The sequence below is a fragment of the Tachyglossus aculeatus genome, chromosome 12 (genome assembly GCF_015852505.1).
Source record: "Tachyglossus aculeatus isolate mTacAcu1 chromosome 12, mTacAcu1.pri, whole genome shotgun sequence".
Lineage (NCBI taxonomy): Eukaryota > Metazoa > Chordata > Mammalia > Monotremata > Tachyglossidae > Tachyglossus > Tachyglossus aculeatus.
Genome location: NC_052077.1, coordinates 44,216,412 through 44,234,626, shown reverse-complemented (window position 1 = coordinate 44,234,626; position 18,215 = coordinate 44,216,412). Strand labels below are relative to the sequence as shown.

Here is an 18,215-nt window from a genome sequence, read left to right as displayed (position 1 = left end):
TCAGGGTCTGTACCCCACCCACCATCCCCTCCGGCGGAGGCCCGGCATGTGTGGGTCACAGGGTGGGCTGCAGGATGGATGGTGGGCCTTGGGCCAGGCAGGTAGCGGTCCCCAGGATGGGTGGGACATGAGGTGGGCCTCATGCCAGGCAGGGCATTTTATGTGCCTTGGGCTGGGTTTGCCGTGGGCCATGAGCCTTGGGCCGGGCATTTTGTTTGGCCTTGGGCCGGATGGGCTGTGGTCTGGAACTGAACAAACTCACAATGACTTAATAATAATAATGATGGCATTTATTAAGCGCTTACTATGTGCAAAACACTGTTCTAAGCTCTGGGGAGGTTACAAGGCGATCAGGTTGTCCCACAGGGGCACACAGTCTTAATCCCCATTTGACAGATGAGGTAACTGAGGCACAGAGAAGTTAAGTGACTTGCCCAAAGTCACATAGCTGACAAGTGGCAGAGCCGGGATTTGAACCCATGACCTCTGACTCCAAAGCCCATGCTCTTTCCACTGAGCCACGGTGCTTCTCTTGGGACACTTGACTCTTGAGTGCCCTGTGGCAAGGAAACGTTACTGGCCCAGCCAATTTTTTTTTAAAATGGTATTTGTTAAGCGTTTGCTGTATATCAAACACTGTTCTAAGCGCTGGGATAGATAGAAGTTAATCAGGTTGTACACAGTTCCTGTCCTGCACACACACTTACAGTCCAAGCAGAAAGGAGAATAGGTGTTTAATCCCCATTTTATAGTTGAGGAAACTGAGGCACAGAGAAGTGAAGTGACTTTCCCAAGGTCACACAGTAGGCAATTGGCCGAGAATACCGGTCCTCCAACTCCCAGTCCCATACTCTTTCCACTAGGCAACACCGCTTCCAGATGATGTCATCATTTTCCCTGCTCGCAATGTGTAACACACTGGCAATATTCATTCATTCGTATTTATTGAGCACTTAATGTGTGCAGAGCACTGTGCTAAGCACTTGGGAGAGTACAATATAACAATAAACAGACACATTTAGTGCCCATAATGAGCTTAAGGTCTAGAGGGGGAGACTGACATGAATAGAAATAAGTAAAATACAGATGTGGACATAAGTGCTGTGGGGCTGGGAGTTGCGGGGGGGATACAGGAAGCCCTTTTGGGCCCCTTACCTGGGGTGCTTTTCCACGGTGCTGTGAGCCACTCTCCCACCCCTGTTGCTAATCGTGGTATTGATTAAACACATTTCTAAGTTCCATGTTGTACTAAGCGTTGGGGTAGAAACAGGTTACTCAGTCCAGAGCCACTGCATTCCCCTCCAAGTCGCTGTCCCCTTGGGGGCTGTGTCCAGCTCGGATCAGGGTCTGGAAGCTTCCCAATTTCTAACTGCTCCACCAGTGCCTCTCCCTGAGGTCTTGGCCGGACTGCCTCACTGGCCTTCCGAAGTCAGCCCCGCCGGCCGCAGCGGAGGAGCTGAAGGAGCCGGTGCTGTTGAGGGGGCGGGTGGATGGTGGGGCGGCACTCTGGGAACTTGAACTGGGTCTGGAAAGGGGTGGGAGAATCCTGGAGGAGATGGAGAGCCAAGGGCGGGCTGGCTGACACGGAGGAGGGGAGGAGGCAGGGGAGGGAGAGGCAGAGAGCAGCCCGATGCTGAGGGCTGGGATTGAGCAAAGAGGAGGCTGTTTCTGGAAGGGAGAGTTGTCTCAGGAGGGGAGAGTAGTTTCTGTAGGGGAGAATTGTCTTAGGAGGGGAGAATTGTCTTAGGAGGAGAAGGGAGAGTTGTCTTAGGAGGAGAGAATTGTCTTAGGAGGGGAGAAGTGTCTGGAGGGGAGAGTGTTTCTTAGGAGGGGAGAATTGTCTTAGGAGGGGAAAGTGTCTGGAGCAGAGAGTTGTCTTGGGGAGAGTTGTCTTAGGAGGGGAGAATTGTCTTAAGACGGGAAGAGTCTGGAAGGGAGAGTTGTCTCTGGAGGGAAGATTTGTCTCTCGATGGGAGAGCTGTCTCTGAAGGGGCGAGCTGTCTCTGGAGGGGAAAGTTGACTCTGAAGGGGGAGAGCTGTCTGTGGAGGCAAGAGCTGTCTCTACAGAGGAGAGCTGCCGCGAGGGGAGACAGTGGCAGTGTGGCTGGAATTATAGGGCTGTAAGTGGCCAAAAGGACGCACCCGCCTTCCCCAGGAGCAGAGAGCCCGGGCTGTCAAGGGCAAGAGGGCGAGAAGGAGAGGCAGCATGAGAGCGGCAGCGGGCCAGGTGGAAGGTTCTGGGGGTCGGAGCCCTGTTCCCCCCGGAGAGGTCCAGTCCTGGCCCAGAGCATTTTCCCAGGAACGGGATGCAAGCGGGAGAGAGGCCCCGGAGGCCAAACCCGGAAAAGAGTGGAAAAAGTTGCCGAAACGACGAGGGGTAAGGCTGTGTAAGGTGGGGGGAAGGAAGGGGATTGGGCTCTCGAAGGGCAGAGAGAATCAATCAGTGGTGTTTATTGAGCGCTCAGTTTGTGCAGAGCACTGTACTAGGCACTTGGGAGAGCATGCTGCAGTTAGTAGAGAGAATGGGTCTCATCTGCCTCCTCCCGAGGCAGAATTTTCCTTCCTGTCCAGTGGATCCAGCTGCCCTTGGGAGCCGCATCCTGCAGTGGGTTTGTGAGTCTGGCGGGGAGTGACCTCTCCATCCTGGAGCGCCCTCCCTCCTCAAATCCGACAGACAATTCCTCTCTCCCCCACTTCAAAGCCTTATTGAAGGCACATCTCCTCCAAGAGGCCTTCCCAGACTAAGCCCCACATTTCCTCATCTCCCACTTCCTTCTGCATCGCCCTGACTTGCTCCCTTTGCCCTTCTCCCTCTTCTCCCAGATCCACAGCACTTATGTATATATTTATAATTTTATTTATTTGTATCGATGTCTGTCTTTCTCCCCATTCCCCCGCCCTACAGACTGTAATCTCATTGTGGACAGGGAATGTCACTGTTTATTGTTGTATTGTACTTTCCCAAGCGCTTAGTACAGTGCTCTGCATACAGTAAGCGCTTAATAAATACAATTGAATGAATGAATTTCTGGCCATGGGAGAGGAAGTGGTCAGCGCATGGGGCATGGTCTAGTGGATAGAGCACAGGCTTGGGCGGCAGAAGGTCATGGGATCTAATCCTGGCTTTGCCACTTGTCTGCCGTGTGACCTTGGGCAAGTCACTTCATTCATTCATTCTATCATTCATTCACTCATTCATTCAATCAATCATATTTATTGAGCGCTAACTGTGTGCAGAGCACTGTACTAAGTGCTTGAGAAGTACAAGTTGGCAACATATAAAGACGGTCCCTACCCAACAACGGGCTCACAGTCTAGAAGGGGGGACAGACAAAAAAACAAAATATGTAGACAGGTGTCGAAATCGTTCACTTCTCTGTGCCTCAGCTACCTCATCTGGAAAAAGGGGATTGAGACTGTGAGCCCCACGTGGGACAGGAACTGTGTCCAACCTGATTTTCTTGTATCCACCCCAGCACTTAGTAATAATAATAATGGCATTTAGTACAGTGCCTGGCACATAGTAAGTGCTTAACAAACACCTTAATTATCATTATTATTATTACCTGGGGAGGGGAGACAGTGCCTGTTCCTGGGGCAACCCCAGGCCGTGGATTCCGTTACTTCACTTTGGGGTTTCTGCCTTGTCACTTGGAAATGGCCCCAGTAGACAGGAGAACCAGAAGAATTTCAGGTGGCTCTGGGGACCGGGGTGCTGGGAGCAGAGATGTCCAGGATGTCCAAGGGCAGGGGAGACTGGCTTGGGGACAGCTGGGGTGTTCTGCAGCCCTTGAGCAGGGCGGGCCAGGCCAGGGTTAGTGTAAGGGGCTGAGAGCGTGACTTGTCCAAGGTCACACAGCAGAGAAGTGGCAGAGCCGGGATTAGAACCCAGGTCCTTCTGACTCCTAAACCCGTGTTCTATCCACTAAGCCACGCTGCTTCGCCCCAGCGCTTAGTACAGTGCCTGGTGGATAGTAAGCACCCAGCAAATACCGCAATTACTATTATTATCGACTGTGTCATGGCCACTTTGGCCAGTGGCTTATACTACAAGGGAAACACCACTGACTTCCACTTTGCCAGATAGTAGTAATAGTAGTTGTTAAGCACTTACCATGTACCAGGCACTGTTCTAAGCGCTGGGTGCCACCCCTCTACCCGCCTACCCGCTCATCATGCCCAGAGACCGGCAGGAACGAGACTTCTAGACTGTGAGCCCACTGTTGGGTAGGGACTGTCTCTATATGTTGCCAAGCGCTTAGTACAGTGCTCTGCACAAGTAAGCACTCAATAAATACGATTGAATGAATGAATGCTGAGCCCCCCAGATCCATTCTCGGGTTCCTCCAGGAACCTGGAAGGAAAGTTCACCCTGCTCACCGTGGAGCACTGGCCCACGATGATCTAGGTTTTGCTTCCTTCCTCATGGCCCAGTGGACCGGACCGACGCTGTCGGCTCGCTCCTCCAGGGCCCGAGAGACGACTCTTAAGACCCTCCCTTTCTCCCCCTCCATCTCAGTCAATCATATTTATTGAGCGCTTACTATGTGCAGAGCAGTGTACTAAGCACTTGGGATAGTACTAAGGACTTGGTAGAATATAACAATATAACAGAGTTGGTAAACACGGTCAGTCCCTCCCCACGGCGAGCTTATGGCGGAGCAGGAAACTTCTCCTGACCTCCCAGCAAGAAGCCCCCCGAATCTTTCCAGTTCTCCTGCCAGGCACCCAGACTGGATCATGGTCCTAAGGGCGGGGGGGCTTCTGGGGTCAGGAGTCTTTTGTATTAAGTGCTTAGTAAAGTGCTCTGCACACAGTAAATGCTCAATAAATATGATTGACTGAACCTCTGGGAGCCAGTGGATGGATGCTTGGAGAACTGGAGAAGCAGCATGGCCTAGTGGTTAGAGCACAGGCCTGGAAAACAGAAGGACCTGGGTTCTAATTCTGCTCCACCACTTGTCTGCTGTGGGGCCTTGGACAAGTCACTATACTTCTCTGTACCTCAGTTTCCTCATCTGTAAAATGGGGGTTAAGACAGTGAGTCCTGTGTGGGACAGGGATTGTGCCCAACCTCATCATCATCATCATCAATCGTATTTATTGAGCGCTTACTATGTGCAGAGCACTGTACTAAGCGCTTGGGAAGTACAAATTGGCAACATATAGAGATTATCTGATTATCTGATTACCTTGTATCTACCCCAGCATTTAGAACACTGTCTGGCACATAGTAAGCGCTTAACGAATACCATTATTATTACTAGAGATCCACAGTGCCCCTCTCCCTTGCCGTCTCCCACTCCTTCCTCCTCCCCCCATCCCCCAATCCCTCCCTACCCCTCGGCAGTGCATCGCTGCTGTTCTCAAGGGTCAGGGGGAGCTTTTGGGAAGGGTTAGGGGTTTCCCGTTACCCTAAAAGGCCCTGAATTCCATTTCTCTGGCTGCAGCAAGGAAGCGGAGCAGAAAGGAGGCCCTCTCCCTAGGGTCTCCTTATAAAGAAGGCAGATCTGGAGCCCAGTTCCAAGGAAAGCCTCCAGACATGGGAAGGAAACCCCGCTGCCACATTCCTTTCCATAACCCGCGCCATGGGCCAACTGGGGCCACCCTCGGGCTCAGAGCTTCGTCCACCACATGCTCCTTGGAGCCGCTCGGGCCCAGGTCCACCTACGGGTGCTGTATCTCGGCTCCAGTGACCCTGGCCTTATCTCTGTCTCTTTCCTGGACCACGATACCCCCTTCTCTGCTGCCTAGCGGCAGCCTATGAATCTCACCGACCCACCGCGCCAAGGGGCAGAGAAGGCTTGGCACAGCGGATAGACCTCAGGCCTGGGAGTCGGAATAATAATAATAATAATAATGGCATTTATAAAGCGCTTACTATGTGCAAAGCACTTTCTAAGCACTGGGGATGTTACAAGGTGAACAGGTTGTCCCACGGGGGGCTCACAGTCTTCATCCCCATTTTCCAGATGAGGTAACTGAGGCCCACAGAAGTGAAGCCCAAGGTCACACAGCTGACAGGTGGCAGAGTCAGGATTTGAACCCATGACCTCTGACTCCAAAGCCCGGGCTCTTTCCACTGAGCCACGCTGCTTCCACAGTGTCATGGGTTCTAATTCTAGCTCTGCCACTTGTCTGCTGTGTGGCCTTGGGCGAGTGGCTTCACTTCTCTGGGCTTCAGTTACCTCATCTGTTAAATGGCCCACTGTTGGGTAGGGACTGTCTCTATATGTTGCCAATTTGTACTCCCCAAGTGCTTAGTACAGTGCTCTGCACATAGTAAGCGCTCAATAAATACGATTGATTGATTAAATGGGGATTGAGTCTGTGTCCAACCCAGTTGGCTTGTAGTAATAATAATGGTTTCTGTTAAGCACTTATAAACCAAGCACTGTTCTGAGCGCTGGGGTAGATACAAGGTCATCAGGTTGTCCCACGTGGGGCTCACAGTCTTAATCCCCATTTTACAGGTGAGGGAACTGAGGCACAGAGAAGTTAAGTGGCTTGCCCAAGGTCACACAGCAGGCAAGTGGCGGAGCTGGGATTAGAACCCACGTCCTCTGACTCCCAAGCCCGTGCGCTTTCCACTAAGCCACGCTGCTTCTCTGTATCCACCCCAGCACTCAGTACAGTGCCTGGCACATAGTAAGCGCTTAACTAATACAATTATTATCAACATCATCATCATTAGTAGTAGTCGTAGTAGTAATATTGTCATTAATTGGCAACATAAAAAGAAACGAAATGGGCCGAGCTAACTGCAGCTTCCCCTGACCAGGGTGACAACTCCCCTACCCTACACTTCTTCCCCTCGGCCGTCACATTCCCCGAGTGACCCCCAGTCGGGAGCTTTGGAGTCAGAGGTCATGGGTTTGAATCCCGGCTCCACCACATGCCTGCTGTGTGACCTTGGGCAAGTCACTTCACTTCTCTGAGCCTCAGTTACCTCATCTGTAAAATGGGGATTAAGACTCTGAGCCCCACGTGGGACAACCTGATCACCTTGTATTCCCCCAGCGCTTAGAACAGTGCTTTGCACGTAGTAAGCGCTTAATAAATGCCATCATCATCATCATCATCAACTGGCGTGGCTGGGGGCACCTCTGTGTCCCGTGATTTTATTCTAAGCACCAGTGTCCCCTTCCCCAGTCCCCTGCAGGTTTCTGTGAAGTGTTTCATAGGATGACAAGCAGAGAAGCAGCGTCGCTCAGTGGAAAGAGCACGGGCTTTGGAGTCAGAGGTCATGGGTTCAAGTCCCGGCTCCGCCAACTGTCGGCTGTGTGACTTTGGGCAAGTCACTTCACTTCTCTGGGCCTCAGTTCCCTCATCTGTAAAATGGGGATTAAGACTGTGAGCCCCCCGTGGGACAACCTGATCACCTTGTAACCTTCTCAGCACTTAGAACAGTGCTTTGCACATAGTAAGCGCTTAATAAATGCCATTATTAGTATTATTATTATGACAAGGCATTACAATGTGTGGACATTGGGGTGCCCCCCTTTTCTCTGCTACCTCCGATTGGGTAAAGGGGCGTCAGGCCTCATCTGCCTCGATTTCCCCCCAGGAACCCATGCGGGGAAAGGGGCAGCCGAAGGTGCCTTCCAGGGGCCAGAGCCGCGAGGTTCGCCCGGCCTGTGCCCACGGGAGCGGTTCTGGGCTAGACCCAAGCCCGGTCCACTGGAAGGGGTTAAGGATCTGGGTTCGGAAATGTGTGGACCCAAACTGAAGGTGGAAACGTCCCCAGGTAGGCACGGAGGGGCCAGGAAGTTGAGATGGAGCGGTCCAGGGAATGGGGCAACAGGTGGGGCGTTACCGGGCTTAATACAGAGTTCGGTACCCACCATTTAGTACAGTGCCTGACACTTAGTAAGTGCTTTACGAATACCATAATAAAACAAAACAAGATGGGATAATGTCACCTCTGGTGTCCATGCTACCGGGCATCCCTGAACTGTACCATAACAGTAGTCCTTAAGCGCTTAGTACAGTGCTTTGTACACTGCAAGCACTCAATACAGTTGAATGAATGAATGAATGGTCGCAGAGTGCCCACTCTGTGCCATGTGCTGGGTAGGTGCAATAATAATAATAATAATAATGGTATTTGTTAAGCGCTTACTATTCATTCGATCACATTTATTGAGCGCTTACTATGTGCAGAGCACTGTACTAAGGGCTGCACTATTTTAAGCGCTGGGGGGATACAGGGTGATCGGCTTGTCCCACGTGGGGCTCACAGTCTTAATCCCCGTTTTACAGATGAGGTAACTGAGGCACAGAGAAGTTAAGTGATTTGCCCAAAGTCACACAGCCGATAAGTGGCGGAGCCGGGATTAGAACCCATGACCTCTGACTCCCAAGCCCGTGCTCTTTCCACTGAGCCACGCTGCTTCTCTGCTGCAATCAGATGAGACCCAGTCCCTGCCCCACACAGGTTCGTGATCTAAGAGGGAAGGAGAGCATTCATTCATTCATTCATTCATTCAATCGTATTTATTGAGCGCTTACTGTGTGCAGAGCACTGTACTAAGCGCTTGAGAAGTACAAGTTGGCAACATACAGGGATCAAGCAGTCAATCAAGCAAGGGCCTGGGGGTCAGAGGACCTGTAATCCCAGCTCTTCCAATCGCTTGCTGTGTGACCAAGGGCACGTTACTTAACTTCTCCGGGCCTCAGTTCCCTCAACTGTTAAATGGGGGTTCAGTACCTGTTCTTCCTCCTCCTTAGCCTGTGAGCCCCATGCGGGACAGAAGCTATGTTTGACCTCACCCACCTGTACCTACCCCAGCGTTTAGAACAGTGTTTGAAACATAGTAAGCACTTAACAAATACCACAGAAAAGGGAAAAAAATCAACAGTATTAAAACAGCTCTTGACACATAGTAAGCACTGAACAAATACCACCATTATTATTGTTAGTAATAATGTAATAATTATTAATAACAGTATTAATAATGGTGGTATTCATTCAGCGCTTACTATGTGCCAAGCACTGTTCTAAGCGCAGTGGTGGGTACGTGAAGCAGGGAAGGGGCTGACGACAGGCCTTGTGTTTGCAGACGGTGGACAGGCCAAAGGATTGGTACAAGACTATGTTCAAGCAGATCCATACAGTGCACAAGCCGGGTACGTATCTGCCCGCCGCTGCCGCTTCACTCTCGGTTTCAAGGCTGTCCATCCCCTCGCCCCCTCCTATCTCACCTCCCTTCTGTCCTTCTCCAGCCCATCCCGCACCCTCCGCTCCTCTACCGCCACTCACCTCCTCACTGGGCCTCGTTCTCGCCTGTCCCGCCGTCGACCCCTGGCCCGGAATGCCCTCCCTCCGCACATCCTCCAAGCTCGCTCTCTTCCTCCCTTCAAAGCCCTACTGAGAGCTCACCTCCTCCAGGAGGCCTTCCCACACTGAGCCCCCTCCTTCCTCTCCCCCTTCTCCTCCTCCCCATCCCCCGCCTTACCTCCTTCCCCTCCCCACAGCACCTGTATGTATGTATATATGTTTGTACGTATTTATTACTCTATTTATTTTACTTGTACATATTTATTCTATTTATTTTATTTTGTTAACACGCTTTGTTTTGTTGTGTGTCTCCCCCTTCTAGACTGTGAGCCCACTGTTGGGTAGGGGCCGTCTCTATATGTTGCCAACTTGTACTTCCCAAGCGCTTAGTCCAGTGCTCTGCACACAGTAAGCGCTCAATAAATACGATTGAATGAATGAATGAATGAATGAAAGTTGGGGACATGGAGTCGGTCTGAGCTTGTGCCCACCCCTCTGCCCACCCCCCCCCCCCCGGACCTGGGCTACCCTCCAGGTGCAGGCCTAAAGCCGTGATTTCCCCTACTGTTTCCTGGGCTGGACTCCAAGCCTCGCTCCCCTGGCTCTCTGACCAGACCTGAGAGCTTCCAAGCAGGCCTGGGGAGACCTAGAATTAGGTATTTTTTGACAAGTTAGGCCTCGAAGGCTCGCTCCCCCTTAAGCCAATCATAGTATGTGCTGTGCACTTACTGTTGCTTGGGAGAGGACAGTAGAGTTAGTAGACGCAACCTCTGCCCTCAAGGAGCTGACAGTCTACTGTGTGCAGAGCATTGCACTAAGCACTTGGGAGAGGACAGCAGTTAGGTGACCCGATCCCTGCCCACCAAGCAAGTTGAAGGAGGAGGAGCCCCATCCCACTCGACCCTTCTCCCACACTCTGCCCTTGTTGCCCCACACTGGTGGAGGACGGTTAGTGGTGGGCGGTCACAGTCTGAACCACCGTCGCTTTTATGTCGCACGTTTCCTTCTCGGGTGGGTGAGTGGAGACAGGGTGGAGCCCACTTGCAACAGCATGAGCCAGTGGCAGGGAGCGGTGGCCGAGGCAAATTTGCAGGGGCCACCTAAGCAGACCAGCTGGGCCCAGAAGGGTGGACAGCGTTAGCTCTCTTCCTCCCTTCAAGGCCCTGCTGAGAGCTCACCTCCTCCAGGAGGCCTTCCCAGACTGAGCCCTTTCCTTCCTCTCCCCCTCCTCCCCCTCTCCATCCCCCCATCCTACCTCCTTCCCTTCCCCACAGCACCTGTATATATGTATATATGGTTGTACATATTTATTACTCTATTTATTTATCTATTTATTTTACTTGTACATATCTATCCTATTTATTTTATTTTGTTGGTATGTTTGGTTTTGTTCTCTGTCTCCCCCTTTTAGACTGTGAGCCCACTGTTGGGTAGGGACTGTCTCTATGTGTTGCCAATTTGTACTTCCCAAGCGCTTAGTACAGTGCTCTGCACATAGTAAGCGCTCAATAAATACGATTGATGATGATGATGATGATGATGGCGGATGATTGGCCCGATCCAACACTACTGGCATGTGCCGTGGTGAAGCCCCATGGCAGGGAAGTGCCAGTTGTCCACATAGCCCCATGTAACACCTGCATTTTCCCTTTCCAGGTGATGACACTGACATGTACCACACTCCGTACGCATACAATGCAGGTAGGACTCTTCCCTTTAGCTGGGGGTGGCGGGGCCAGAAAGAGTGGCGGGGGAGGAGGGACTGGGGACCCGGGGACTAGAGGGTGGCAGCAGGCTGGTGGGCCAGGAGGGGTGTCATGGTTGGGGGCTGGGATGCTGGGGGGCCAGGGATGGTGTTTGCTTGGTAAAACGTTCCCGTGCTGGGCAGACAGGCTTCCCTAGTCAACACCTCTGCACAGATCCACAGGATTTTGGGCCCAGGGCCTTGCTCAAGGATCGTCTCTGCCGTTTACATTTGAGCGTGATCTGGGGGAAAGGGTGTTGGGAGACAGGAGACCCGGGTTCTAGTCCTGGCTCTGCCACCAGCCTTCCATGTGACCCTGGGCAACTCACTCAGCCTCTTCCTCTCTAAAATGGGGATAATAATATCTGCATCACTGGGATGTGGTGAGGAAAAGCTAAGCTAAGTGATAGTTCTAGGCAGTAAACTCCTTGAGGAGAAGCAGTGTGGCCTAGTGGAGAGAGCACAGGCCGGGGACTCAGAAGGACCTGGATTCTAATACCAGCAGTGACTTGCCAGTTGCTTGCTGTGGGACTTTGGGCAAGTCGCTTAACTTCTCTGTGCCTCAGTTTCCCCAACTGTAAAATGGGGATACCTGTTCTCTCTCCTACTTAGACTTAGATTGCGAGCTCCATGTGGGACAGGGACTGTGTCCGACCTAATAAATATGTACCTTCCCCAGTGCTTAGAACAGTGTTTGACACATAGTAAACATTTAACAAATACCATTAAAAAAAGGGAAGGAATCATGTTTAGTGACTATATTGCACTTTCCTAAGCATTAAATGCAGTGCTCTGCACACAGTAGGCACCTGATATTCATTCAATCATATTTATTGAGCGCTTACTGTGTGCAGAGCACTGTACTAAGCACTTGGGAAGTACAAGTCGGCAACATATAGAGACGCTCCCTACCCAACAACGGGCCCACAGTCTAGAAGGGGGAGACAGACAACAAAACAAAACATGGAGACAGGTGTCAAAATCGTCAGAACAAATCATCATTATCATCAATCGTATTTATTGAGCGCTTACTATGTGCAGAGCACTGTACTAAGCGCTTGGGAAGTACAAATTGGCAACAAATAGAGACAGTCCCTACCCGACAGTGGGCTCACAGTCTAAAACAAATAGAATTAAATAGAATTAAATTAAATTAAACAAATAGAATTAAAGTTATATGATATAGTAGTCTGCACACAGTAGGCACCCAGTACAGTGCTCTGCCTACAGAAGGCAGTCAGTAAGTGCTGTTTACTGATGTGAAAACACTTTGTGGAATAGAATTTCTCTGTAGTGGGGCGAGGCAAGGTTCATTATCCCCATTTAACAGATGAGGAAATGGAGACCCAGAAAGGTTGACTAACTGGCTCAAGGACACACAGCAGGCCCGTGTCAGAGCTAGGACTAGAACCCAGGTCTTCTGCTTCCCAGGGGGCGGGGGGGTGGGGGCTCTCTCCCCCGGCACCCACAGCAGGGCGTCTGTCTCTGCAGGATTCCACGTGTACACTGGCAAAATGTGCTCCTGGGTTTGGGGTTTGGTTGGGGATACCAGGCAACCAGCCTGTTTGGTGGGTGGGGGCACCCCAAACCCTGTGAATGCCTGCCCTCTCCCCGCAGGAGTGTACCACCCCACGACCACCAACCAGCCTCATCCCGCAGCAAAAACCCAGACCTACCGGCCCCTGTCCAAGAGTCTCTCCGACAACGGGCCCGAGGTCTTCAAGGAAACGCCGTCCCTGCTGCCGCCGCCCCCCAACATCCCGCCGCCCATCCCACCTCTGCGGCCAAGGGACCGGGAAAAGTGAGAGAACCACTCCGGCGGGGGTGCTGGGGGGCTTGAGAGGGGCTGGGGGGAGACAGAGGAGAGGAGGGTGGGGTGGGAGCAGGGGCCGGGCAGTTGGGGAAGGGGCTGGAGGGGAAATGGAGAGTGTGCTCTGCTCTCCCAAGCACTTAGTTCAGTGCTCTGCACACAATAAGCGCTCAATAAATACCATTGATAATGATGATAATGATAGGGAGACCTGGAAGGGACTGATGGGGACATGGAGAGGAGGCTGGGGCCTGGGGGGAGGGGACTAGGGGGTTGGGGAAGGGATTGAAAGGGGAATGGTGAGAAGGGGTCTAGGAGGAAAGGCAGGGAAGAGGTGACTGGGACGAGGGGAAGGGAATCCCTACTTTCCACCTGTGGGGAGCCCCTTGTTGGCCTTTCTCTGTCTCCCCACCCTGTCTAGACTGTAAACTCCCTGTGGGCAGGGAATGGGTCTGTTTATTGTTTTATTGTACTTTCCCAAGCACTTAGTATAGTGCTGTGCACACAGTAAATGCTCAATGAATAACGTTGAATGAATGAATGAAAGAAAAAACAGCCAGCCCTTGAACAATCATTTATTAGTACAGTGCTGTGCACACAGTAAGTGCTCAATGAATAACACTGAATGAATGAATGAAAGAAAAAACAGCCAGCCCTTGAACAATCATTTGTTGTTACAGTAATGACAGCATTGATTCAACACTTAATCTCTGCTCAGCACCGTGCTGAGCACTGAAGTATAAACAGATAATCAGATTGAACACAGTCCCTGTGGCATCTGGGACCCTGGATCTAACAGGGAGGGAGAGCAGGAATCTTCTCCCCATTGTACAGAGGAGGAAACCGAGGGCCAGAAGAGGGTAAGTGACTTGCCCAGGGATGCCCAACTGTCTAGGCTCAGGAGCTGGGGCTCAAACATGGGTCTCTTGACTCCAAGCTCCACACACTTTCCAATAGGCAACGCTGCCTCCAGCCATCAGGCCTGAGGATGTTGGTGGGGAGGGAGATGTCAAATTCAGGTTGTGGAGGTGGGGCATCCAGCCACCAATTAATTAAAAAAAAATAATAATAATAATGGTATTTGTTAAGCTCTTACTATGTGCCAAGCACTGTTCTAAGTTCTGGGGAAGATACAAGGTAAGCAGGTTGTCCCACATGGGGCTCACAGTCTTAATCCCCATTTTACAGATGAGGTAACTGAGGCACCGATAATAATAATAATAATAGCATTTGTTAAGTGCTTACTAAGTGCCAAGCACTGTTCTAAGAGCTGGCGGGATACAAAGTAATCAGGTTGCCCCACATGGGGCTCACAGTCTTCATCCCCATTTTCCAGATGAGGGAACTAAGGCCCAGTGAAGCGAAGTGATTTGCCCAAAGTCACACAGCTGACAAGTGGTTGAGCCGGGATTAGAGCCAGTGACCTCTGATTCCCAAGCCCTTGCTCTTGTGTCCTTCCAGCCCACTACTCTGCCCAGCAGAAGACTCTGCCTGAGACCCTCATGGCCCAGAAAAGTATCCTGGCTGAGGGTCTGACCAGGTTCATGAGTGGGTTTCTTAGTGATGGGTCATTAGTAGGAGCAGAAGTGATGGCATTTTCAGTGCCCACTGGGTGTGGGGCGCTGTACTGAGCACGCGAAAGTAAAAGAGAAGCATAAGACACATTTGCTGTCCTTGAGGAGCTTCCAGTGTAGTTGGGATACAGAGAATGGTAGGTTGTTAGACAGAACTGGTCAGTATTAGTATAAGAATGGGGTGGCCTCCATGTTGAATCACTGTCCTCTCTTGCTTTGGGAGCTTCTGGGCCTTAGAAGTGTGGAGTCCCCTGCTCCAGTTTGTGGTTGACCTTGGGCAAGGCACTTGACCTCTCTGGCCCCCACTTTCCTCCTCTGACGAATGAGGATAAGATGATGATGCTCTCCCTCCTTCTTAGACTGACCCCCATGTGGGAGAGGGATGGGCTTCAATCTGACTGCACTGTATCTTCCCCAGTGCCAGATACAGTGCTCAGCACAGAGTGTGTGGTGACTCAGTCCCATTACCTTCAGGATTTGCTCATCTTGAGGGACTCTGGGCTGTGAGGCTGTTGGACTGAGAGACTGTGGACTGCAGAACTGTGAGACTGCAAAACTGTCAATCAGTCATATTTATTGAGTAGTTAATGTGTGCTGAGCACTGTACTAAGAAGCAGCGTGGCTCAGTGGAAAGAGCAGGGGCCTTGGAATCAGAGGTCATGGGTTCAAATTTCGACTGCCAATTGTCAGCTGTGTGACTTTAGGCAAGTCACTTCACTTCTCTGAGCCCTAGTTCCCTCATCTGTAAAATGGGGATGAAGACTGTGAGCCCCCTGTGGGACAACCTGATCACCTTGTAACCTCCCCAGCGCTTAGAACAGTGCTTGGCATGTAGTAAGCACTTAATAAATGCCATTAAAAAAAGTGCTTGGGAGAGTACAGTATAGCAGAATTGGTAGACACATTCTGTGCCCACAATGAGCTTACAATCTAGAGGGGGAGACAGACATTAAAATAAGTTACATCCCTGTACATCAGTGCTGTGGGGTTGAGGGTGAGAAGAATATAAGGTACAAATATAAGTGCAAGAGTGACACAGAAGGGAGAGGGAGGAGGGGAAATAATAATGTTGGTATTTGTTAAGCACTTACTATGTGCCAAGCCCTGTTCTAAGTGCTGGAAATGAGGGCTTAGTGTTGGAGAAGGCCTCTTGGAGGAGATGTGATTTTAATAAGACTTTGAAGGAACGGAGCGTGATCAAGGATATCAAGGGGGAGGGAGTTCCAGGACAGAGGGAAGATGTGGGCGAGATAGATGAGATATAGGCAGGTGAGTAGGTTGGCCTTAGAGGAGTGAAGGAAATCAGTGAGTAAGATAGGAGGGGGCAAGATGATTGAGTGTTTTAAAACCGATGGTAAGGATGGTTGCCAAGTCCCTGGAGGTACTGCGGAGTGAGGAGACATGGGCTGAAATTTTTTTTAGAAAAAATAATCTGGGCAGCAGATGAAGTACGGATTGGAGTAGGGAGTGACAAGAGGCAGGGAGGTCAGCAAGTTGGCTAATGCAGTAGTCAAGGTGGGATCGGATAAGTGCTTGGATCAGTGTAATAGCCATTTGGGTGGAGAGGAAATGATGGATTTTAGCAATCACTCAATCAATCAATCAGTCGTATTTATTGAGCACTTACTGTGTGCAGAGCACTGTACTAAGTGCTTGGGAAGTACAAGTTGGCAACGTGTAGAGACAGTCCCTACCCAACAGTGGGCTCACAGTCTAAAAGGGGGAGACAGAGAACAAAACCAAACATACTAACAAAATAAAATAAATAGAATAGATATGTACAAGTAAAATAAATAAATAGAGTAATAAATATGTACAAACATATATACATATATACAGGTGCTGTGGGGAGGGGAAGGAGGTAAGATGGGGGGATGGGGAGGGGGACGAGGGGGAATGTTATGTTATGAATGTTAGCAATGTTATGAAGGTAGAATCGACAGGATGTGGTGACAGATTGAGTATATGGATTGAATGAGAGAGAGGAATCTGTGGGCTGCCAGGCCGCAGGGCTGTGGGATTGTTGGTTGCAGGGCTGAGGGACTGTAGATTGCAAGGCTGTGGCACTCTTGGTGGCAGGGCTGCGGGGCTGCCCCTGCTCCTTTGGCCTGTCCCGCCTCCGACAGCCACCTTCGAGCCACCTTTGAGAGGGGTGGCGGACGCCAGTCAGCTCACTGCCCCACACGTCTCATCCCAGGCATGACTGGGACCCCCCGGACAGGAAGGTGGACACCCGGAAGTTCCGTTCTGAGCCCAGGAGCATCTTTGAGTACGAGCCGGGGAAGTCGTCCATCCTCCAGCACGAAAGGCCGGTGAGTGTCTTGTCCCCTGGCGGGGCCGGTGACAATGGCAATCAAGGTGAAGTCTTGCCAACCAGTGGTGCCGGGAGGTGGCAGACCAGCGGACGTGGGTTGGGGAGCCCATCTAGTGGTGCCAGGAGAGGGGTCATGGCTCGGGGATCAGCACCTAGTAGTAGCCCACACTGTGCCCTGCTCTGTGATACCACCCTCTCAGAAACAACTTCTTCTTTCCTTCAGGGCTCCAGCCCCTGTCTGTCTCATTCAGGGAGGAAGCTTGTGTGCCCATGGCCATGGAAGGCCATGGACAAGCATGGGGTTGAGAGCTTAGCCCTCTCTGCTTTAAATCTTCCCCCAGACGCTTGGCACAGGGGCTGGAGCGACGAGAAGTAGCGTGGCCAAGTGGATAGAGCACGGCCTTGGGAGTCAGAAGGACCTGGGTTCTACTCCTGGCTCCACCACTTGTCTCTTGTATGACTTTAATGATAATAATAATAATTATGGTATTTGTTAAGGGCTTACTATGTGCCAAACAATGTATAAACGCTGGGTTAGATACAAGGTAATCAGGTTGTCCCACGTGGGGCTCGCAGTCATAATCCTGTCTACATGTTTTGTTTTGTTGTCTGTCTCCCTCTTCTAGACTGTGAGCCCGTTGTTGGGTAGGGACCATCTCTATATGTTGCTGACTTGTACTTCCCAAGCACTTAGTACAGTGCTGTGCACACAGTAAGTGCTCAATAAATACAATTGAATGAATGAATAATCCCCATTTTAAAGATGAGGGAACTGAGGCACAGAGGAGTTATGTGACTTGCCCAAAGTCACAGAGCAAACAAGTGGCGGAGCTGGGATTAGAACTCACATCCTCTGACTACCAAGCCCGGGCTCTATCCATTAAGCCCTGCTGCTTCTAGGCAAGTGACCTTGGGCAAGTCACTTCACTTCTCTGGGCCTCAATTACCTCATCTGTAAAATGGGGATTAAGACTGGGAACCCCATGTGGGACATGGAGTGTATTCAACCTGATCAGCTTGTATCTATCCCAGTGCTTAGTACAGTGCCTGGCACATAGTAAGTGCTTAAGAAAAGCAATTAAAAAAATAAAAAGGATGGGGCTGTGCTTCTGGTTGTGTTAGCTGGACCAATGGGGTCCCATGTGCAAGTCGCTGTGTCCTTCCAGACTGAGAATTTCTGCAACCAATCAGTTCCTGTTTACCGTCCCATCAGATGCTTCAAACTTTCTTTTCAAAGTCACCCCAAGTGTGGACTGAGGCTGGGGTGGACTCTTCACTCAAGCTTTCTGCCCAAACAACCCTTATTTAGAGCACAAAGAAAACGTCTGTGAACAGGTTTTACTTCAGCCAGGTTTTACAAGTATTTGTAAAAGTAGAAGAAAGGAATTTCCTTCAAAAGTTTCCCCAGCTCAGCATTACAAGGCCTCACCCCAAATTCAGAGCACCCCCACCCTCCCTTTGTGTAGGGCAACAGGCCCGTGTGGGTTTTGGAG

General features: G+C 50.9%; 1 protein-coding gene across 1 annotated transcript in view; it reads left to right on the top strand.

Annotated features, from left to right (window-relative positions):
- Nucleotides 1-18,215, top strand: part of SORBS2 (sorbin and SH3 domain containing 2) — a 79,752-nt gene that overhangs the window by 12,639 nt on the left and 48,898 nt on the right. The window contains exons 6-9 of the mRNA XM_038755072.1: nt 9,063-9,129; nt 10,937-10,981; nt 12,642-12,825; nt 16,606-16,720. Of these exons, the coding sequence (XP_038611000.1) occupies nt 9,063-9,129; nt 10,937-10,981; nt 12,642-12,825; nt 16,606-16,720 (411 nt within the window). The remainder of the gene's footprint in view (nt 1-9,062; nt 9,130-10,936; nt 10,982-12,641; nt 12,826-16,605; nt 16,721-18,215) is intronic.